The sequence below is a fragment of the Cygnus olor genome, chromosome 2 (assembly GCF_009769625.2).
Source record: "Cygnus olor isolate bCygOlo1 chromosome 2, bCygOlo1.pri.v2, whole genome shotgun sequence".
Taxonomy (NCBI): Eukaryota; Metazoa; Chordata; class Aves; order Anseriformes; family Anatidae; genus Cygnus; species Cygnus olor.
The window spans coordinates 156541689-156562904 of NC_049170.1; the positions used below are offsets into that span (position 1 = coordinate 156541689).

The 21216-nt window shown below is 36.8% G+C and overlaps 1 protein-coding gene across 8 annotated transcripts in view; it reads right to left on the minus strand.

Annotated features, from left to right (window-relative positions):
* Positions 1-21216, minus strand: part of TRAPPC9 (trafficking protein particle complex subunit 9) — a 465357-nt gene that overhangs the window by 393671 nt on the left and 50470 nt on the right. For all 8 annotated transcript variants that reach the window (XM_040547346.1, XM_040547344.1, XM_040547347.1 and 5 more), the window contains 4 exons: positions 16391-16476; positions 8141-8267; positions 6326-6458; positions 2627-2790 (listed from right to left, as the gene is read on the minus strand). In XM_040547346.1, coding sequence (XP_040403280.1) covers positions 2627-2790; positions 6326-6458; positions 8141-8267; positions 16391-16476 — 510 coding nt within the window. The remainder of the gene's footprint in view (positions 1-2626; positions 2791-6325; positions 6459-8140; positions 8268-16390; positions 16477-21216) is intronic.

Below are 21216 nucleotides of genomic sequence, written 5' to 3' on the forward strand. Positions count from 1 at the left end.
TAAAACCCTGGCAGATAAGAGTGGGGCTGGACTACCAACACCCATTCTCCTTCCCTGGCAATGACGTTTGCACTAACTGGTGGAAAGCCTGTGTACATTCACAGCTCTCCAAGGACCATAGCACAACTCCAGATCCAAAAAACTTTGCAGTTTTGGTTGGGAAAAAGGTAAATAGATCTATTCTAGGATACTCACAGTTCTTAAAACCTGAACCTCAGAGTAGATTTCTCATTTGTGGTCTAGCATGGTTAAACACCTGAGACCACAAGCAGATGCATTCAAAGACAGTGAAAAGAATAGAGCCAGACAGGTAAATTTATTTCTCTATGTTTAAATTCCAGAGGTCAATCACTTCTAAGAAAGACCAATGAGGATTTGTTGCTTCATCATCCAGGTTCATTCAGTGCGTGCAGCTGGTGCTCACTACTACAGCCTACAAGTCTGGTGAGAACACCTGGCACGCTCCTCTCAATGCTTCAAGCCTCAAAAACACATCAAGGTCACATTTACCCCTGCTTGGACTAAATAGTTGAGTTATCAAAGCTTTCAGAGTGAACCCCCCTAACTCAGACACAATGTAGGCTCTGACAAGAGCTGGCTGGAGATGGAGGATGGAAAGGCAACCCCTCGCACGTCATCATTCTAAAAAAGTATCGGACCATCTGACATGGTGAGGGACAACGTGAGGTGACACACGGTTGACCTTGATGGGATGCGTGTGATGTCCAACTTAGAGATACCACAGCCTGGTAGACGAGACTGGTACAATGAGACATTAAAAGAAATGACAGACATGTTCGTTGTGGCAGTATGACAAGTCCCTTTTGCTGATTTGCCTCAGGATCTGTTCCAGAACGCGTGGCTGCTAAAGGACTCGAAAATCCTATGATGACCTTTATGAACTGCACAGGGAGAGCTGTAACTTCTTCTCATTTAATCCAAGGGCTAGAGAGGGGAAGTCAGAGAGATGCAGCTGAAAGAAACAGAGGAAATCGGAAGGAAGCAAGTTTGAAAATATGATCCCCAGAGCTTCTCATTAGTAAGACACCATTAGAAACAATGCCAGAGAAGAGGGCTTCCCCAGGAAAAGTGACCAGCTGCAGCAGACAAGGAAAAGGAAGTCCGGTTATTGCACTGCAACAGCTAATTCCGTCCTGTCTACTGCACCAAAAAATGAGAATGGCAGCTCTTTACAGCACTGATTGTTGTTATAAAAGTTGTGGCCCCAGAAACAGAAGGTAAGGAAACAGGGTAAAAACTCACAGCTGAACGCATCAACTTTTCCCCTTTTCCCCCCAGGTTTTTAACAAACGTTCTAACAGTGATGTTATGAAGGTTTTAATGTTGACAAGTCTATTTTTTTTTAATTTTGAACTATTTTAACCACGCAATGTTATATACCGAGAGTCTGCTAAACACCTTTGATTCAGAGGCCCATATATTCCAACACTGAGTACATTTCACTACAACTCCACCATTTAATACACATGCTCCACTTGGTCTTTCCAAAACATACAAATAGCACCTAGCACAGTGGGAGCACCTTGGAATTACTGAAATGAGAACAGTAAGTCCTTTTACTTCAGCTTCTAAAATTATTCTTGGTAACAAGGCTCTGATAGAAAATCTATTCTTAGATGATTGGCAACTCCTCTTCTCTCAGATTACAGAGAAAAAGATATTCTATTGAAAAAAAAAAAAAAAAGAACCTGAATACTGAAAAGAGTAAAAATCACATTCCATTTTAATATTCTGGCACTGACAATAAGATCTACAATCAAGTAAGATATTTCTATTGTAAGTAAAGATTATCTTGCTTGTCATCTGCAGTTCTTCTGTTAATATCATTTTGATAGTGATGAAATGTTTTTTCCCCAGAGGAAAAACCAGAAACAATAAAACACATCATGAAAAAGTGAGATTCGCCTATCAGACTAGTTATTAAATATTAATAGGTATGGAGCATTTTAGGAGAAGTAAGTGAAAGCAGGAGATGTACTTTATTTCTTTTGTACCTTCCATTCCACCTTTTAATTCGTAATACCTCATTTCATCTATTGCTGTGTTGTTGTGTTTTTTTTAGTGTTTTATCCCACTTCTTCTTATTGATTAGTGAGTAAGCTACAAGTAGGCTTATTTACTTCCACTCTTTCAAGGAGCAGAACATTACTGCTAATGGCAATTTATTTAATTAACTAATCACTGTACTTATATCTAAGGAGAAAGTAATTCAAACCCATGATTCATGCCTTTTTTTTCTTTTTTCTTTTTTTTTTTTTTGCTTCTTTTTGCTTTTTTTTATTTTATTTTGCTTCTGTTTTGCTTTTTTTTTATTTTATTTTGCTTTCCACTGAACTTAAAGAGGAAACCTAGATGTCCAAAAAAGCAGGCAATCCCTTGCCACACAGATGGTACTACAATTTCTTTCACTTTCTTTCTGCATTTTCTTACTTTCTCTTTTGTTTTTACGTTTCTACAAAAAAAATCAAACTGAATGATTCCAGTTCTTTGGCGGGGATTATGATATTTACTTTAAACTGACCTAAAATGAATATACCACAACTAGACCCCCCTTTTATCTAAGAACAAGCCATGATTATTTCCAAATATAAACCAGCACACATACCCTTAGTGTTCACTGTTTTCGATGTGACCTCCAGTGTCTCCAGTGGTTCCGTTCCAATGTTTTCTAACTTAATGATAAGCTGTTGCGTCTCTCCATTGTAAAGCTGGACAGATACATTCGTGGAGATTTCATCCCCTGAAGAAGGCTGAAGTGTATGAGCAGACCTACAAAAAGTGACAAACATGAAAACATAATATTACAATAAACATGGTAAAAGCTTGTCCAAGTTATTATATTCTATTGAAGATTTCAATAGAATCTTGAAGATTCAATAAATCTTCAACAGAATATAAGATTCTTTGAAGATTCAGAAACCACTCCTCTGAAATCCTGAAGATATTTGACATAAGTTTCCGTTCTAAGTTTAGCAAGGATCATTTTTAACAAGCATTGAGGACAAACGTTAATGTTATGCATAATACAAGTCAGATTTCAAACAATGTGAGATATATATTCCTGACTGAAAGCTTGTTAAAAAATTGCTGTAAAAATCATAAGGAAGGGAACAGGGCAAAAAACTAATAGCAGGTCATCAGAAAGAGCAAACTTGAAAAAAGTGACATCTGATCTACCAAGAGCTTGAACATTAGGGTTGAATACTAATGAGTATCAAGAGCTGAATGTAAAATTAAAATGTAAAAAAATAAATAAGGAGAATAAGTTGAATGCTACATAGGAGATACCAGGGTGAAATTCCTCTGCAGGATCCTGAAGTTCGTACCTCTTTCTGATCAGCCCATCAGAATTACAAAATGAGAATAAAACCATAAACCAGGAAGATTCCTCAGCTGAGATGAAACCTTTATACTTACAAGGGAGGATACATTATCTTACACTGTTAAGCATTCCCAAACTTCACCAACTTATTATCCATGTGCAATATGAAGACAGAAACACCTTTGATGAAGTTAAGTAGCACTGACTGCTTTAAGCGGCTGATTGCCCATAGAAACTGGTTACTTAACGGATCATAAACAGTATCAGAAGTATGAGGTAAGATATACTCAACGGCAAAATATATCATACAAATAACTTAGAGATGATACAAACAAAAATTATTTTACACAATTATATGTGCTAGAGAAAATGCACAGATATCTAAAGCTTCAGAAGGATGAGAATTTATCTCCACAAGTATCAAAAATTCCATTTTAAAATAACAGATGTGGCAAACCAGCCAATTACCGAAATAGGAGACATTTCACAGTGCTGTGGCAACACATGGGTAAAGCAGAATTGAGCAGTAACCTCGAACTTTGCTAGGAAGAGGTAATATGGGAGCTGGCAGAGTGCAGTTCTAGTGGACAGCAGGAAGCACAAACCTCATGGGAGTGGATCCTGGAAGAAATTTACTCAGCAAAAGGTGAAATAGTGAATATAAATGAACTCTTTAGAACGTGAACGAGGGAAGGAGCATTGCAGAACAAGACAGATGGGCAGAGGTTTAGTTTCTGACTGCATTTTTCACACTAGTGCAAAGTGGTCAGAAGGGATCAAGGACACGCGGGCAAAAGCTATCGAGATTAATGACTGATAAATTTGTTGGTAAACCCACGGTCAGTAACTTCTTTTGGCAAGTATTTCTGCTATCCTTCCTTCATACCCTATTTTTCCCTTATTCAAGATAAACAGCCTCCACAAAAAAACATCACAGCAGATTTTAGTCTTTCAGAATGCAGCTTTGACAACGAAAAACACACTTTTTGATCATTTAAATGCTACAGACATATATCGCTATCACTGCAGCACTCTGAAGTTTGGGCATCTGGAGTGGCAATGGAGGAAAATAAAAACGAGAATTTCTTAATCTCTTTTCCTCCTCATACTCAGACAAAAGTAGGAATTGCATACTAACAAAGCAAAATAACGGCTACTCTCAATTTCTGTACAAGTGTACATATGAAACCAAAATCCAGCTAATTCAGCTTGCACATCTTTTGCTGTAACACAGGTTCTTCCATTAAGGCTTTTGAGTTGGGCCTCTCACAAAGCTGCATTACTGCCTGGAATTCCTTTGGGCTGTTCTTCAGGTGCTCTCCTGCTGACCCATGACCTTTCTCTAGGCTCTGGACATCTACCACTGACACTGGCATCAAACTGGGAGGAGGCAGATGGATTCAGGTTCCCCTCCTGCAGCTACTCTTGTTTAAAGCCCTTCTCACCAGCTTGGCAAGCCTATGAAGAGGGCTTGTAAACATAAATGTAAAACAAATTGTAAAGATGCAAGAAGAGAAATTACTCAGATTTAATCCTGCTGCCTGTAAATTAGGAGTATTCTTTCTGTCATTTCTTTACCACGTCTTTTAAAAGTACATCATTCTCCAGAGGATCCAAAGGATAAAACAGAGTTGACAGGAGTTGCAGGAGTCAATTTACAGATATCACAGAGGCCAGGAGAAGGAATAAGTGATGGTAATCAGGGGCCTCTCTGGCATACTGAAAGGTAGCCAGAAGTGCATCTGAATTCCCAGGATGTCACAGGAACTGAGACTGAGTTCTGAAACTAAAGCATTTGGAGAAACCAAGAGCAAATTTAACACCAATGAAAAGGAAAACACACCAATATACAAAGAAAATCTCGTTACTGTTCCACATTATCAGCAGAACGTATATCCAAAAAGAGTAGATATTATGCTCATTTAAGAATATTTGCAATTCCCTCTGTATTTCAAACTCATCATATTCTTTAATATATTCATAACTTTGGCTATCCAAATACTAATTTTGATTACAGCTAAAACCACCCAGACTCCCTATCTAGCAAAATTTTTGTAGACAATTTACCAACATGCAACTGAACTATAGTGTTTCATTAGTTTGCTGTCTTCACCAGGGTATTTCTTTTATATCTTTGCAATACAATGCCATCAAGACAGGCTATTCCACCTTAGAAAAGTAGAATTCTTTATGGAAATATCAGAACCAAACTGGTTCCTTTTTTATTGCTAAGCCATATTGAATAACATGGTAACAAAAGAAATAAGTAAACAAAAGGCTGTTTGCTGATCCATAGCTAAAAGGAATATTAAAAAGAAAACCAAAACTCTATATTTTATAACTATTTGCAAAATGGAACGTGGATGCTCTTGAACCTGGAAAAGTTCCAAAAGATGAATTGAATTGGTGTCTTACAAGCTTTCTCTAAAGACATGGAATTAGTCAGTCTCATTCTTCACCCAAAAAAATGCTCGACAACCCGCCCCAAAAAACACTTAGCCCTCATGTAACAATTGTGACACGTTTGGTGAGTGTATAATGAAGTTATTTTAATTAATCCTTCCTGTACCTCTTAAACATGTTGCTTTTGCAGTATGGTATCTAGTTTGGAGCTTCCCCATACAACAGAAATATTGACACGTTGGAGGAAGTCCAGAAGAGGGATATCAAAATGATTAGGAGGCTAACGTGACACAGGACAGGTTCAAAGCTGTTTGTTTCGTTTTGAAAAAGAGAAGGGTAGAGGGAACTTTTTCTGAGTGTGGTCAGTCAACTAGATAATGCCCTGAGCAGCCTGGTCTAACATTAAAGACGTATCACTTGTCAAAGATGGTCCTGCTTCAACCAAGGTCCTAGACCAGCTGATCTCCCCCTTCCAACTTACATTAATCTATGGGTTACCTCTTTACTTCAACATTTCATAAACATTTATGAACACTAACATATAACCAAATAAAATCCTGATTTTATTAAATTTCTCACCTTGGAAGGGAGGTACTGATCTGTAGCCTTGGCAAAGCTGGAATGACTTCAACAGTACAGCCATTGGTCTTCACTCCTGGCAGATTGTCCAGAAGGCAATCACTGAAGACTCCAAAAACTGACGTATGGTAACCTGATTTTTGGAAGAAAACACAAATATTGCACAAGTTTTTTTTTGTTTTCTGAGATCTCTAATACATTAACCTTACTAGTCAGATCTTGCCAGTGTTTCTGCTACGCAAAATACCACCTTCTCTACAGAAGAATCTTCTCAGGACACAAAATATATGCTAAAAAAAGATTTCCGTATCCTATAGATAATACATTTTTAAAATAAATGACATCACACAAACAACATGCATCTATGCCTTTGGATCTATGATATATAAAACTATAAAAAAATAGACTCCATAATTTCTACTATGCACTGTGTTAAATTCTGTAGAATCCTTTAAAAGATCAATGTTACAAGTTGTATGAAAAAGACCAACATTTCACAATACCATATCACCTAATCCACCGCTGCACATAAACCTGCTACCCTTCAACATATGTTGAGTCCCTTATTTCTTCAAAAAAACAAAAACAAAAACAAAAAAAAGATAGCAAAGAGTATCGACAGTATCCACAAGCTATTAAAAAAAATCCCAAAGCAGATGATTTAAAAAAAATTTTGAATATCTACATATGTATACAGCTGCCATAAAAGACTGCAGGTATGTATACATTATTGAATACGTATATATGTATGCCCCTGCCATACAAGTCCACAGGTCATCCTCTAAAAGTTTGATTTAGTAGGCAAATACCTCAATACCAATTCCTTGCCAAGCAATATATACAACTTGTATCTGAAGGCAAATTTAATTCATTGACACCCAAGTAACGGCCAAATACAGAAATCAACTCCTCTACTTGCAATACATTTTTAGCATGTGAAAATAAAAACAGACAACTATAGCACAAATGTTCCTCAATGCTTTGATGCTATTCTGTATTTACTGAAATACTTTCTGAAGGAAAAAAAAAAAAAAAAAAACAGAAATGAAGAATCTTTTTATGAGCAGAAAACACAGTGAGAACAGAGTTTCTTCAAGTTCAAATACATCTCCTTTTGGTGTTTGATTTTATTAAAACAGTTCTTTTCCTGAAATTCTATATTCCAGGAGCATGTACCTAAAATTGCATGTTGTTAATATGATTCAGTACTACTGCTTTCTGAATCTATCATCTCCTCCTTTTCTAGGAGACTGATCTGCTGGTCTTCTAAAAAAAGTTCTTTAATTCTCTCCACTTACTATGAACACAATTCTCTCTATGCTTATTAATGAAATGACATCTCAAGTGCAACAGACTACACACATCAGCTAAATTGTTTCTCCACAAACAATCTGCAAAAATTTCTGTAATCTTACATGAACACGATTAAGAAAAATGAGCTGCAAGATTATCTTCTGCATTCTCATGAAAAAGTTCGTCATTTTTCTCAGAAGCTTTCCAATGAAAACATTAATAAGGTGGAGTTTGAGTTCATTATCTTTTTCCTCTCATATTGGAGATACTGAAAACATGTGTTCACTGCTGCTGTCGCAACCAAGTGAATTTTCAGCATCACAGGCTGTGGTTTTAATGAAGTCTAGTGTATTAAACAGCTCTATTTGTTTGGGACTTTTTGTTTGTTTTACATACTGAGGAGAATTCAGAGTAGCAAATATATAACGCACACCGATTTAAAGTGGACCAGAAAAACATGTAATTCACAGAGACATAAAGTATTGTTTTGCTAATAAGCGAGTGATGAAATGCATCCCTTACCATTGACAGTGATCTGTCCAGTGGTTTGAGGAACACCAACAAGAGTTACCGGATAGAGACCAGACTCCGCAGGTAGAGAAAGGGCTGCAGGAAGAGATTCAAATTCTACTCCTGTAGTCAAGAGACCCTGAAAAAAAGTCACATTACACAGATAAATCCATTTATAATATACACTTACAATCTCTTGCATTGTATCATCCAAACATTTATGGTTTATTCAAATTTGCTCATAGCAGTTGCTTTGGTTTAAAGTTCCAGTGACTTAAGTATGCTTCGAGTATTACTGCAACATTTGTCTTCAACAGAGAAATGAATGTGTTTCAGGATCTTTCTGAGGTGGGAAAAATACATGAAATATAAATAGTAAGTAAAAAGAACAAGTGATATTATCTGCAAGGTGTTTTGTTTTTGTTTTTTATCTACACTTAATTGCACCTGCACAACATACATTTTGGACGGTGGAAATCAACCATCAATAGCTTGCTTAGCTTTAATTAAAGTTCCTGTCCAGAAAGGACTTATCTATATGGAGGAAACAAATGGAGTATTTACAGATAATAGAGTAAGTCTAGTTTTATTAACTAACCTAAAAGTCTAAATTAGGAGTTAGAATAAGGCATTCACCTCTTTCAGTTGACCACCTATCAAGCCTAGGTGCCTGCAGCTAGACTGTCTGATGATGGAGAAATCTCTGAGCACCCTTATAATTAAAACATGGGACAAAATAAGAAGTACAACCAAAAAAAAATTATTTAATGTGCTAAGAACCACAGCATTACTTTCCTGAGTAAATTAATTGCTTTTTTTAAGCTCAGTTAACAACTTTAAGATGCTTGAGCACAGTATGCACTTAGAAGTAATATAAATATTGCTGTAAAACACAGGAGTCTAAGTTACTGGCTGCTTCTGTATATTTATTAATTAAAAGTGATGATATCCAACTATTAATGCAGTAAGCACAACTAGATTAAACTTCAACTCCATTAAGATGCTTCATAGGAAGTCAAGAGTCTATATAAGAGGTGGATGCTACTTTTGTAAAGACAGATGAAAAACTTGCACTTTCAGACAGAAAAACACAGAGACTGCGGACTAAACAAGGAGGTTAAGAAGCAGCAATGTTACGGGCACAGTGCCAGAGCACTAGCATTGCTTTCCTTTGAAAACATCTGATTGCCTACTTTCTCGTTCAATAGGTTTTTGAATGGCGTACCTCTGCAGTTCACAGCTGCTGTAAAAGGCAGACTAGCACTCTTCTGTTTCTCTTTCTCAATTTGAAATTATCCTAACTGCTACTCATACAATACGTCCTTAAGGAAATGAAAATGGCACGACCTGAATTACCCAGCCAATGACTGAGTCTTGACCTGTTGCTTTTAGTCCTCGATGACCTGACTTGCACGGGGACTAACCACCACCAAGTCTTCACTGAGAAATTCCTGGACAATAACTAAACCCAACCAGCCAGTAATGGAAAACTGAACTCAACCAAAACCTGTTATCAGAATTTTTTCCCTCCTCAGAAGACAGTGTGCCATGTGAAAAATTAACTATCAATTAACTAAAAAAAAAAGTGAAAATGTGAAAAATTAACTATCAATTATGTAATGTGCATATGTAATGCATGTACTATGTTAAGCTAAAGAAGAGCTTTGCAGTTAAGATTCTTAACAGTGAAGTTGTCAACACGCTAAAAGCCTAAGAAAGCATGCTGAACAGATTTGGCAATTATTATTTTTTTTCATTCAACATCTCAAGTAACCAAGATTCACACACTGCCTAATATACCCAAAAGCTTAAATCCTTCATTCCAGCGATTACTTCTTTGTAGACGATACATTGGTGGGACAAAGCTTATTTCAAACCAAGCTGTCCTTGCTTTGTGGAAGGGTTCTTCAGAGAACCGTATCCTTCTCTGATACTGCACACAATTTAATCATTTCACTTGAGCTATAAGAAGATACTGTTGAACCCTCATTTCTACTGAATTTTAGTTTTCCCCTAGTTTCTCATATAGAATTATGTCCTAAGAAACAATCCCCACAAAAAAAAAACTCAGAAATCAAATTCTGTCTCGCTATGCTTTCATCAGCTGGTCTAGCAGAGCATCGATGCTTTGTGATTCCCACCTCATCAGCGTAGGAGTGAGCGCCGCTTTCCAAAAGGGTGCTTTTACATAGCTAGGAATGTAACCAGGCCTTGCTTGCAGTCCTTTCTGCTGTATTCTTTACGCTATTTCATAATAAAGCTTATAAAATAATAGTTGCAATAACCAGTCAATACAAATTAATTTTTGATATGATGCAACGTAATTGATTGAAGGAATCCTTGCAGAGGGATTCAGATCCCAGAAGAGGGGTGAACATTTACACTTTACACTAAGGCTCGCTCTTCATCCCAATCATTCTGCTTTTGCTTTGAGTGAACCAAATCTTGCAACGTGAAGGTGACCCCCACACATTCCAGAACTCACCTTTACAACAGGTACAAAAGGATTTTAAAAATTTTTTCAGTCTCCAAAGCACTGAACTATCGCTTGGCCAAATATTCAAATAGGTAGGAATTATTTAGGATTCACCTCAACTAAATATTTTCATCCAGGGACTTAAAATCCTAAAAAATCAATTATTAAAAAACCCTCCAATGTCTTGTTTAGTATCAGCTGTAGTAAATAAAACAGACGAGGCAGGGCCCCCTCACTATTCCCTAATCCATCTCCCTGCTCTGAGGCAGAGCCAACTCCACATTAACCTGTCATCTTTGTCCAGGGTATTTTGGGATTTCCTTCACTGGGACTTTCTAGGAGGGGATTAGGAAACAATGCAGTGCCGCAGCAGCCTTCCCACTTCAGTCCTCCTCCTAATGACTACACGGAACCTACCTTGTAACAATTAATACACCAGCATTCTTCCACTCCTGGCTATCTCCCCAAATGCATATAAACACAAAGAAACTACAACACCATTGCAAAACTATGGCCCAGTCCCTTTTCCAAAATACAGGAAGCTTCTCATTAAGACAGGGTCCTAATTAGCCCAGTTTTCACTGGGCCGAGGGGGAAAGGGAACTAATTGCCTTTCTGGCTGAGGCACGGAGAAATTGAAACCATGGGGGGAAAAAAGGGGGAAAATTTTGATGTTATCCACATTGATCACAGGATAACCAATAACGCAAAACACAATATATTTTTCTTATAATAGATTACAAATGCATTCTCAATCTGTTGTTTAACAACAAAAACAAAAAGAAACACATGAAAATGAAGAGATTTTTAGAGAACAAATGCAATGGAAATGCCAAAACATCTGCACTAAGCAAAGACCATTCCTGGGCTAAAAATTAAAGAGCCTCAAGTCCATTAACACATGAAGGAGAAAACATCATTAATTCAATTCTCTCATTCTGAGAGTTTTACTCTCCAGTGAAACTTCAAGCTGTTAAGAATAAAGATATCAAGAAAGCATGAAAGTTCATTAAATGAAAAAAAAAATGCAATATAAATCTCAACAAGTCTTCGGTGTTCCAGGCATAAACTGAAATCAAGATAATTATTCTTAAAACTTGACCCACACAAATAAATTTTACATGACAGTGACGTATCTAGAATATCTGAAAGACATTTCCAGTTGTGCTACATGCAGGATTCAGCAATATTTGCCCAACATTGCCCTCTGGTGCCTAAAAAAAAATTAAATTAACAGAGACATGAAAGCAAGGCTGAAGTGCTGTTATATCCTTTACCTAAAGGTATCTGATGCAGAGAAAGAAGAAAAGAAAAAGAAAAAGGAAGCAAGTGTCAGATTTCTTTTCCCTAGAGTCTTGTACCTTATCTCAGTAATAATATTTAGTAATCACTGCTCTTTTTGACCAAATAGAAAAAATGTATCCGTACGCAAGACTTACTCCAGGGAATATATGAATCAGAAGAAAAAAGATTTTTACTTCCTTGTATTCCTATAAAACTATCTAAACTGTCTTAGAGAGCATATATGTATGCTATTACTACAGCCTGCCCTTCAATCACTTCCAAACTAGATTTAGTTTCAAAGAAACAAAACAACTTGTATGCAAATGGTAGCTTTTGGGGATGCTGTTAAAACATTATGAGTATGTAAGTGCCTTTTTAGTGCTATACTTACCAAACCTGATACGTAATCACTGTTTTTTTTCCCCCAAGTACCACTGCCAAACTTAGTTTTCTCATTGAACATACTTTATACAACATTGTCAAGTACTTTACACAAAAATTACCAAATATTTATTTAAAAGGAAGTTTCTCCCAGTATTTCTATCGAGACTGTTTTAAGCAGACCTACAAATTTTCAACCACAACCATTTTTACCCTTCTTCCACCAACCTTTTCTGTGTATTTTCTTGCCCAATACAGCTTCAATGACATGTAACCTATCAGTAAGTAAATATTCTCTCGAGAGTACGAAGATATGAACTCTCTGAAGAGCAGTTCATGGAAATATTTTGAATGATCATGAGCTAAATTCAGGGACTGATTATACATAGAGATTGATCAAAATTTTAGATGTTATTTTTAAACATCAACATAGAAAGTGTTCTTGGTAATACCATAGTTTTGAAGTTTAGAAATTAAAAAGTAAAAGCTATTCCCATACTGTCATTAATCAAAATACTTAAATTGTCTTGAAATGCATAAATTGTCTTTAAATGCTCCAAACAGAATGAGACCTATAGAATAAAGACTTTCTTTTTGGGTTATGAGCTTTAAATACTCTAAATTATGTTAACCCTATGTGTTGTGGCAGTATTTTTCAGTTTGTCAATACTGACTTACTAAAATACAGCTTATACTGCTCTGTATGTATCAATGGTGGTTGTAAGAAGGCTAGATTTTCTACAGAAAGTACGTAAAAAGATGCTTTCACTGAATAAATAACACTCCCACAACAATCCTCAGCCTGTGAAGACAGCACATTTGTTTTTAAAATGAAACTTGAGAAACAAAGAGGAAAAAGTAGTTAAAATCTTATAGGACTTAAAACACTTCGCACTGCTTTAAACATTTTTTTCCAAGATACGAAGTAAATACACTAGAGATCTCCCAGCTTGGTTTTGTGGGTTTTTATTTGAAGGTCTGAAATCCAAAGGTCATTTTTTTCCTGAATAGAAAAAGGGCTCGGTAACTGTACGAGAGATAAAGGCTACCATTCAGGTACCTGAACAAGTCTAAACAGAAATCGATATTCCCGGAAAAAAGTAAAGTGGTGTATATACTTATTTAGACCTGAACATTAAATCTACTCTTGACTTGGGTTAGACCACAAGGATGGCAAAAAATATTCTGTCTAATCTAGTGCTGACAAAGGAAATTAGGCTCATTTTTCTCTCTCACAATGTTGATTTAAGGTACCTGCTAAGTTTTACAAAAACACTGCCTCTGATTATCCCTTTGATCTCTCCTACTTTGCATTACTGACCAAAATATGCAGTTGTTGGACCTAACCACCTCTATATTCCATGAGTAAGCATTTTAATTTGTCATTTCACAAACACTATTGCACCTTTCATTGGATTGGCCTTCCCACTATATGGACCAAAAGAAGACCAGGATACAGAAGACAGGAAAGAAAGAAGAAATGGGACACATATGAAAAATATGAAAAATAGGTATCTAAATAGATTCCCAAATCATGAATATGCATGTCAGGGGATAAACAGCAAGAACAAGATAGATGGGCAAATAGTTTTGAAGAACAAAACAAAAAAAATCAACTTTTCCAACCTCACAAGGCTTCATCTGAATAATACTGATCAAAGTTATGCCTCCACAGTCTCATAAACTAAATGTACTTTACATTAATACTTCAAATAATGAAAAAAGCTAGAGAAGCCTTTCAATGGAGAATCATGCTCCTTCACAACTTGTGCTGTATCCAATACTAAGTTGTTTACCTGATGTCACAAGGAAAAGTATCCCGATAAAAGTTTGGATCAATGCTTCCATGGTTTATTTAACATGCAGCGAGTAAGCTAAAAGAACAAAAGATACTAAACTGACAGTTGACAGAAAGGGAAAATTAGAAAAAAGGAGTGAGACTATAGATTTCAAGACAGTTTCGTTTCGATGGTGAGCCATGATAAAGGGAAAGACCAAAGGAAATCATGTGAAGGAGAGCTCAAAGGACTTCCAGGCGTTGGAAACAAGGTTGAATGAGCAGTCATACTGCATGGGTAAGGTGCTGAGTCCGAAGGAAAAAAGCTGTGGGACAGATGAGCTAAAACTGACATTAAATGACAGAAAAAGATACACTCAAAATGCAAATGATTCTGAGGTTAAATAATGTGAAAGAATGTGACATGCAAAAAGACAAAAAGGGGGCATGAGGCATAAGTACACATTAATAATAAAAAAAATCACTAATAATAAAATAAAATACTTTAAAATATTAAACACCCTGAATTATTAAAATAAAAACAAAAGATTTCATGCTTGTGATAAAGTAACAATTATTCCCACACTCTAGAAAACCCACAGACGAGATCAGAGAATCAGAGCAAGTTAGGCTGGAAGGAGATGCTGGAGGTCCTCGTGTCCAACCCACTGCTCAAAACGGTGCCAACTTTCATGTCCATGCAGGTTTTTCACTCTCCTGTCCACTCAGATTTAGGAGATGGAGATCCCACATTCTCTCCCCGGTGAGATGACATCAGTGCACAGCAGAATATCTCAAAGCAATCCATTTATAGATCACTGACTAAAGAATTACGTTAGTCGTTTCTATTGAACATCCAGTCTGCTTGCCTCCTTCCTCTCATCCTTACCAATAAAACTGAAATTCAGTATTAATTCAAAACATAACTATCATCCTAACAGGAAAAAAGGAGTCATGCTACTACAATTAGTTTGCTCACTGAATGGATGGAGCGCACACCCTTATAAATAACTGTATTCCACGTTCTTAAGGGTATGCAACCACTCACAAGAAATTTCCTCATTAAGAAATTATCCGAAAAAATGAAATATATAATTACATCATTACTTACACAATATAAATTAGACTATAAATCAAAATGCTCTTAAATTGGTTTCCACACAGAGTCCTTTGTGATGCACAGCTTTACAGTTATTTTTTCATTCCTAACAATCTGGAATACTTCTGTGTTAGATAAAATGCTGCTGATGGAACCAAGCGTGTTAGTGTCCAGGAATTAATTTTATTATACTGTAACTACAACCTTTGGGTGTGTTTGTTTCCTGTGGAAAAAAATATCTTATGTATGGCATATTACCAGTAATTTAGGTCAAATTGTTTGACTAGCCACTGCAGGAGACCTGTTAATAATAATAATAATAATAATAATTTAAAAAAGAACAAATAAATATACCCTAACTCACTTAGCCCAACAGAACAGTGGGCTCTGTGAGACAGGATTTCTTTCCTAATGCAATATTAAAGACTGGAGAAAAGGTGAAAATATTTAACATAATGGCTAACACTGCATTAGGACTGACTGGAGATTAATCTGGTTTAGCAGTTAAAGGAGTTTTAACCTTTAAATGGATAACAATGAAAAAACTCCTGTTAATTGGCATAAAGGGGCTAAAAAACAATCCACTTGGTTTCGTACACACTGCAAGCAGTCCACAAAAACAATATCATACAGTTGCATCACATAGCAGAGAGCTTGGGCTTGAACCTTCCAACCTTAAATGCTTCTCTGGTATTCTTGCCTTTTTTTTTTTTTGTCCTCCCTTCTGATTGCTTTAGCTTCCGGTGCTTTCAAATAACATCCATCTCTGGGAACAGCAGATCCATAAGCCGAAGCTTCTATTAACAAATCAAAGCTTCCCGGAACTAGTTATTTTAATTCCTCATTTTTTAAAAGATGTGATCAATGTGGGAATTTAAAAAGCTAGGATAAATACATTTTTTTTTTAAATAACAGGAGGAAGAATACACTGATTATTAGGTTTCAGGATATGATTATTACTTGAAAAGCAGTAAAGTCTTTAGCATGGGTTCTAGTCAATGCAGAGAAATACAGAATTAATTTACAGATCAGTAACAGTAAAGCATTTAAACACTTCAAGTGGCAGAGATTTTCATTTCAATACCTCATCATCACTGCAAAACATGAGAAAACTGACACTACCGCACCGTTAAACTGAGGTTGGATTGACTTAAACAGTTTTTAAACTACTTGACTTATAGAAAACCATATTTGAAACTCTGACTTTGGAAAGAGCTGAGAAAAAATAAGCAGAAGGATACATACCATGTTTTCTACTCGGAGCTCAAAAGGCATAGGGTTGTACACCATCAACTGAACTTCACATACATCTCCCTGGACCCACTGGAAGTCTATGAGAAAGGATTACAAAATTAATGCAGGAATTGCCTAATCATAGTGGTACAAAAATTAGCATCAGCTGAGCTGTCAGGTTGTTATATTGGCTTTATGTTCTAAATTAACATCTCTCTATAATCTGCACAGCCCAAGTCCCGTTCAAGTGCACCGAGGGACACAAGCCATAAATCAGAGGCAAAGCAACGGGTTAAAGGACCGGAAGTGTTCGTTAATACACTCATTGCATTAATAATAGTAGTGCTCCAGAGCCCCTGCATGCCAACATTACATCGACAAAATTAACTCAGGCATCAGTTCAAAACAGTACTTAAACATATCCCTAACGGTAGCCACTTGAAAGCTTAAAGGCTCCCATGCTTGGAGGCAGGTACAAGGTACGCAGCACCGTGCATCATCAAGACTTGGTTAAAAAGCAACCAAATTAGAAATAAACACCACGGGAAAAAAGATATTAACAATAACGGGAACAAATCTTCATCTACATACAGCTGATGATATATAATAAATAAATAAGAATAAATAAAAGATCGTTAAGAAGAAATCAGAGAATCATAGAATCACAGAATGGGTTGGGTTGGAAGGGACCTTAAAGCCCATCCAGTCCCAGCCCCCTGCCATGGGCAGGGACACCTCCCACCAGCCCAGGTTGCCCAAAGCCCCATCCAGCCTGGCCTTGAGCACCTCCAGGGATGGGGAAAGCATCTGCTCACCAGCAAGATGATTTCCTTTAAGGACAGGTTGGACGTGGTGCTTAGGGGCATGGTTTAGTGATGATGTTGGTGGTAGGGGGGATGGTTGGACCAGATGATCTTGGAGGTCTTTTCCAACCCTAATGATTCTAGGATTCTAAGATGCCACCTCCATTTCCTCCTCCTAATTTTCTATGGAAGTTTGGGAAATGCTGTAGGAGGGGAAGATACCGTGAGGATCCTTTGATACCAATTTTTATTCATTTATTTTTTGAGGTTCACAAAAGGGAGACTCTTAAGCAGTAACACCAATTATTAAGCTACCTCTGGAAATACCTAGGAAAGACATGACCAGTAAACAGGCCAAGAAATAAGCTGCACTTTCAGTTTATATCGCACTACAGATAACAGAGGTTCGGCTTTAAAGACATCTCACCCTGCCAAGTGTGAAATTTTGGGGAGTTTTATTCTGTTTAAGGAGGTGAGAAATTTAACAAAGTGAGGTCAGCAGCACAGATACAATTTCTGAGGAGCTTCTCAATGAAGAAAGATTATTTTACACCACCATTTTGTACTTTTTTCAGCCCACGTGCTCATGTCTGCCTTCCAAATTTCTTGCAGTAACCACATGCACTTCAGACCTTACACTGAATGTGACAACATTTGCTATACAAGGACCTGCAGTCCTCACAAACAAATATTCATTGCACAGATTAAATAAATCATGACCATAATCTAATCCATAACACACACTGATTAACTTTTAACTAGTCTACTCAGTGATTTTAACACAATCTCAACACTTTTTTACTAGGGTATTAGAAAAAGTCCTGTAAAAAGACAGGATTATTAAGACTGTAATTCACAATTAAAACCATCTGTACTCTAATTGCACATTCACAATCACTATCTGATTACATTTTGCAAGCAGTATTAGATAGCTCGAGGGACACATACTTAATGCAAATGTCTAACTCCAATTAATGCTACGGGAAATTAAAAACATACATCCTGAGATATTAACAGGTTATATTACTATGAAACCTGCAAAGTAAAACAGTCGATTAAAACAAAATGTTCAAAAGCACAATTGTATGGAATGTTTTGTACATTTTTTTTTAATCAACTTCCTTATGAGTGTCCAAAATCTTATGCATTTTGCAGTCCCCAAAGGAAATCTCCCAAAGAGCACAGAGCAGCAAAGATGTTTGAGCACTGACCCCCCGTTACAGTTTACAATCACCAGAAGGAGGCACTTTGGTCCTCGAAGTTGCAGTCATTTTTGAATTAGAGCTACCACAGAATCAGAATGCCTTTTTTGAAAATGTATTCAATGCAAACACATTAAAAAAGTGATTCTGAAAAGGTCAGTTACCAAAAAAAATACATATATATAAATTTTATATATATATATATATATATATAATGTATATATGTTGGAAACTCATTATTTCACCTTTCTAAGTTGTACCCAAAACTAACAAACCCATTAATTTGTCTGATGTTTTAATCTCTCCCTTCTTCCAAAGAGAATCATAGAATAACATAATCATTAAGGTTGGAAGAGACCTTCAAGATGATCTGGTCCAACCATCACCCTACCACCAATGTCACCCACTGAACCATGTCCCCACGCACCACATCCAACCTTTCCTTGAACACCCCCAGGGACGGTGACTCCACCACTTCCCTGGGGAACCCGTCCCAATGCCTGACTGCTCTTTCTGAGAAGAAATGGCTCCTCATTTCCAACCTGAACCTCCCCTGGCACAACTTGAGGCCATTCCCTCTGGTCCTACCACTGGTTACCTGTGAGAAGAGGCCGACCCCCAGCTCCCCACACCTTCCTTTCAGGCAGTTGCAGAGAGAATGAGGTCTCCCCTGAGCCTCCTCTTCCCCAGACCAAACACCCCCAGTTCCCTCAGCCGCTCCTCACAGGACTTGTGCTCCAGGCCCTTCACCCTTCTCTGGACACGCTCCAGAAAGAAGAGAAAGGATTCTAGGCTTGTTTCTTTGTTTTTGCAGATCTGTCCCCTCAAATACTCCCTGAGCTACCTCCCTACAAAACTGTTGATTATTTTCAGGCAAACAAATAGGACACATTGTGAGATCTTGTTCCTGCAGAAAAACCCCGCTGGTCACCACCAGCACCAAAAAGGTGCCCCCACTTCAAGGGCTCCCACCAGCGACCTCAGGTTTGCTTTCCAGAAGATCTTCCTAAAAGACACCAGGACAACACTACAGAATTGCTTCCCTAGGGGAAAAGCTGTTGAAAGGACAGGTAAAACCCAGCAGATGGCCCTAGGTTCAGAGCGGCATTTCAACCACCTTCATGTAGGTATGACAGGTTGCTTGCAAGATTTACTACTGGAACTGTGTTATACTACAAGCAGTACTGTTTACACTATCAGCACTTCACAACAAAAATACTTTATGTCATAAATCTTGAGGTTTATTTCTCATTACTAGTGTAGTATCAAAGCAATTTAACCAGAATGTAATAATCCAATTTCTTGTTTCCAATCAGAAAAGCTTATCAGGCTGAAAGCTCAAAAGCTGAACACATTTCCTTAAGACTTTTCAAAAGGGCTTTGTTTCCCTTTGGTTTGTCAGCACCACTTGATTTCCTTTGCTGTAACAATGATTTATCCAAAATATGGCTTACCTATTTCCGTAACAGAAAACAGTTCATTTGCTATTGTCATTGTTTGTAATTCAAGTAGATTAAAGACATGTCTTTAAAATATTTTAATTATTTTCAAAGTTTATTAAATTCCTCTGCTTCTTACGAAGAAGTATCTGGTTTTGTTCTGTGTATTCTTTTGTTTGTAGAACCAAACGTTAGAGGCTTTTACAAGTGAATGCACTGCATATGTACTTCAAAAGACAAAAGCTCTGCAGGATCACGAGCAGTTCAGACATCTCCTTACGCTAAATAAAAAACTAAAAGGAGAAACTACTTTGTATAATGTAACACTCCTATGGTACCCACAGCACATGAACAAAGCAACCTGCACTGCTACCAAAAACTGGAGGCTCTGTTTTGTATCCATCAAGGAACAAGACTACTGCATAAAACACCTGTTTGACAGGATTAGCAATAAAATGTTATATAAAAGGAATGGAAAAAAAAAAGTGGTATATTTATGAGACTGAATGTTGAAAATATAAATCTGAATCTATTTTTTAATCAAATTAAGAGAAATCATACGAACTGTTTTCCAAAGAAATAACATAAGACGCACCTTCTGATTGACATTTTTAAAATTTCTTATCCTTTATTAGCAATTTTTTGAAATCAAAGTAGTACTGTGATTGCGCAGTCCTGAAAAGAGTATCATAATGAGCCAAAATTAAGATAAACACCCATCTGCACATTTCTGTATTCCGGTTTTCACAATCAGTTCTATTCCAAAGTCACACGAGTCTCTCCTCTGCTGACACTAATGCCTGTGTTAAAAATTATCATGCATTTGTGATATGCACAAAAGCAACAAAAAGGACGACCAATATTTGTAACTTAATCCAGGATTTGAAACAAGCCGTTTAATCTACTTCCAGTGACACAATTACTGCACTGAAGGGTTTGTTTATAATAAATTAAATAATCCTCTGGCAGAAAATGACTAATCAGTTAAGCGTCCTGTGTTTAAGTTAAATCAAAATAGGATATTAGCTGGATGCTCTCTTTTCCTCCTGAAAGAAAAAAGCTGAAAATCAATTTTAAAATCCCAATTATCAATTATTTATTAAAGTAACAATTTATTAACCAAAAATAAAAATTATATGAGTGATGAACTACCACTGTCCAGCTGATTTGCATTTTTTGTCCCCAGAACTGCAGCTTATTCATCTGAATGTCATTGTGTTCGATGCCCTTATCAGAAAAGAGAAAAACCCAACTCTGCAGCTAGTTCATGGCAACACACATAACTGGCCAAGCTGGCTACTGCCAAACAAAACGTTGTCAGAACTAAGCTTTGTCTGAATTCTTTTTTATTTGAGAAGGAAACAACTAGTTATCTCCTCTGAAAATGAATTTGG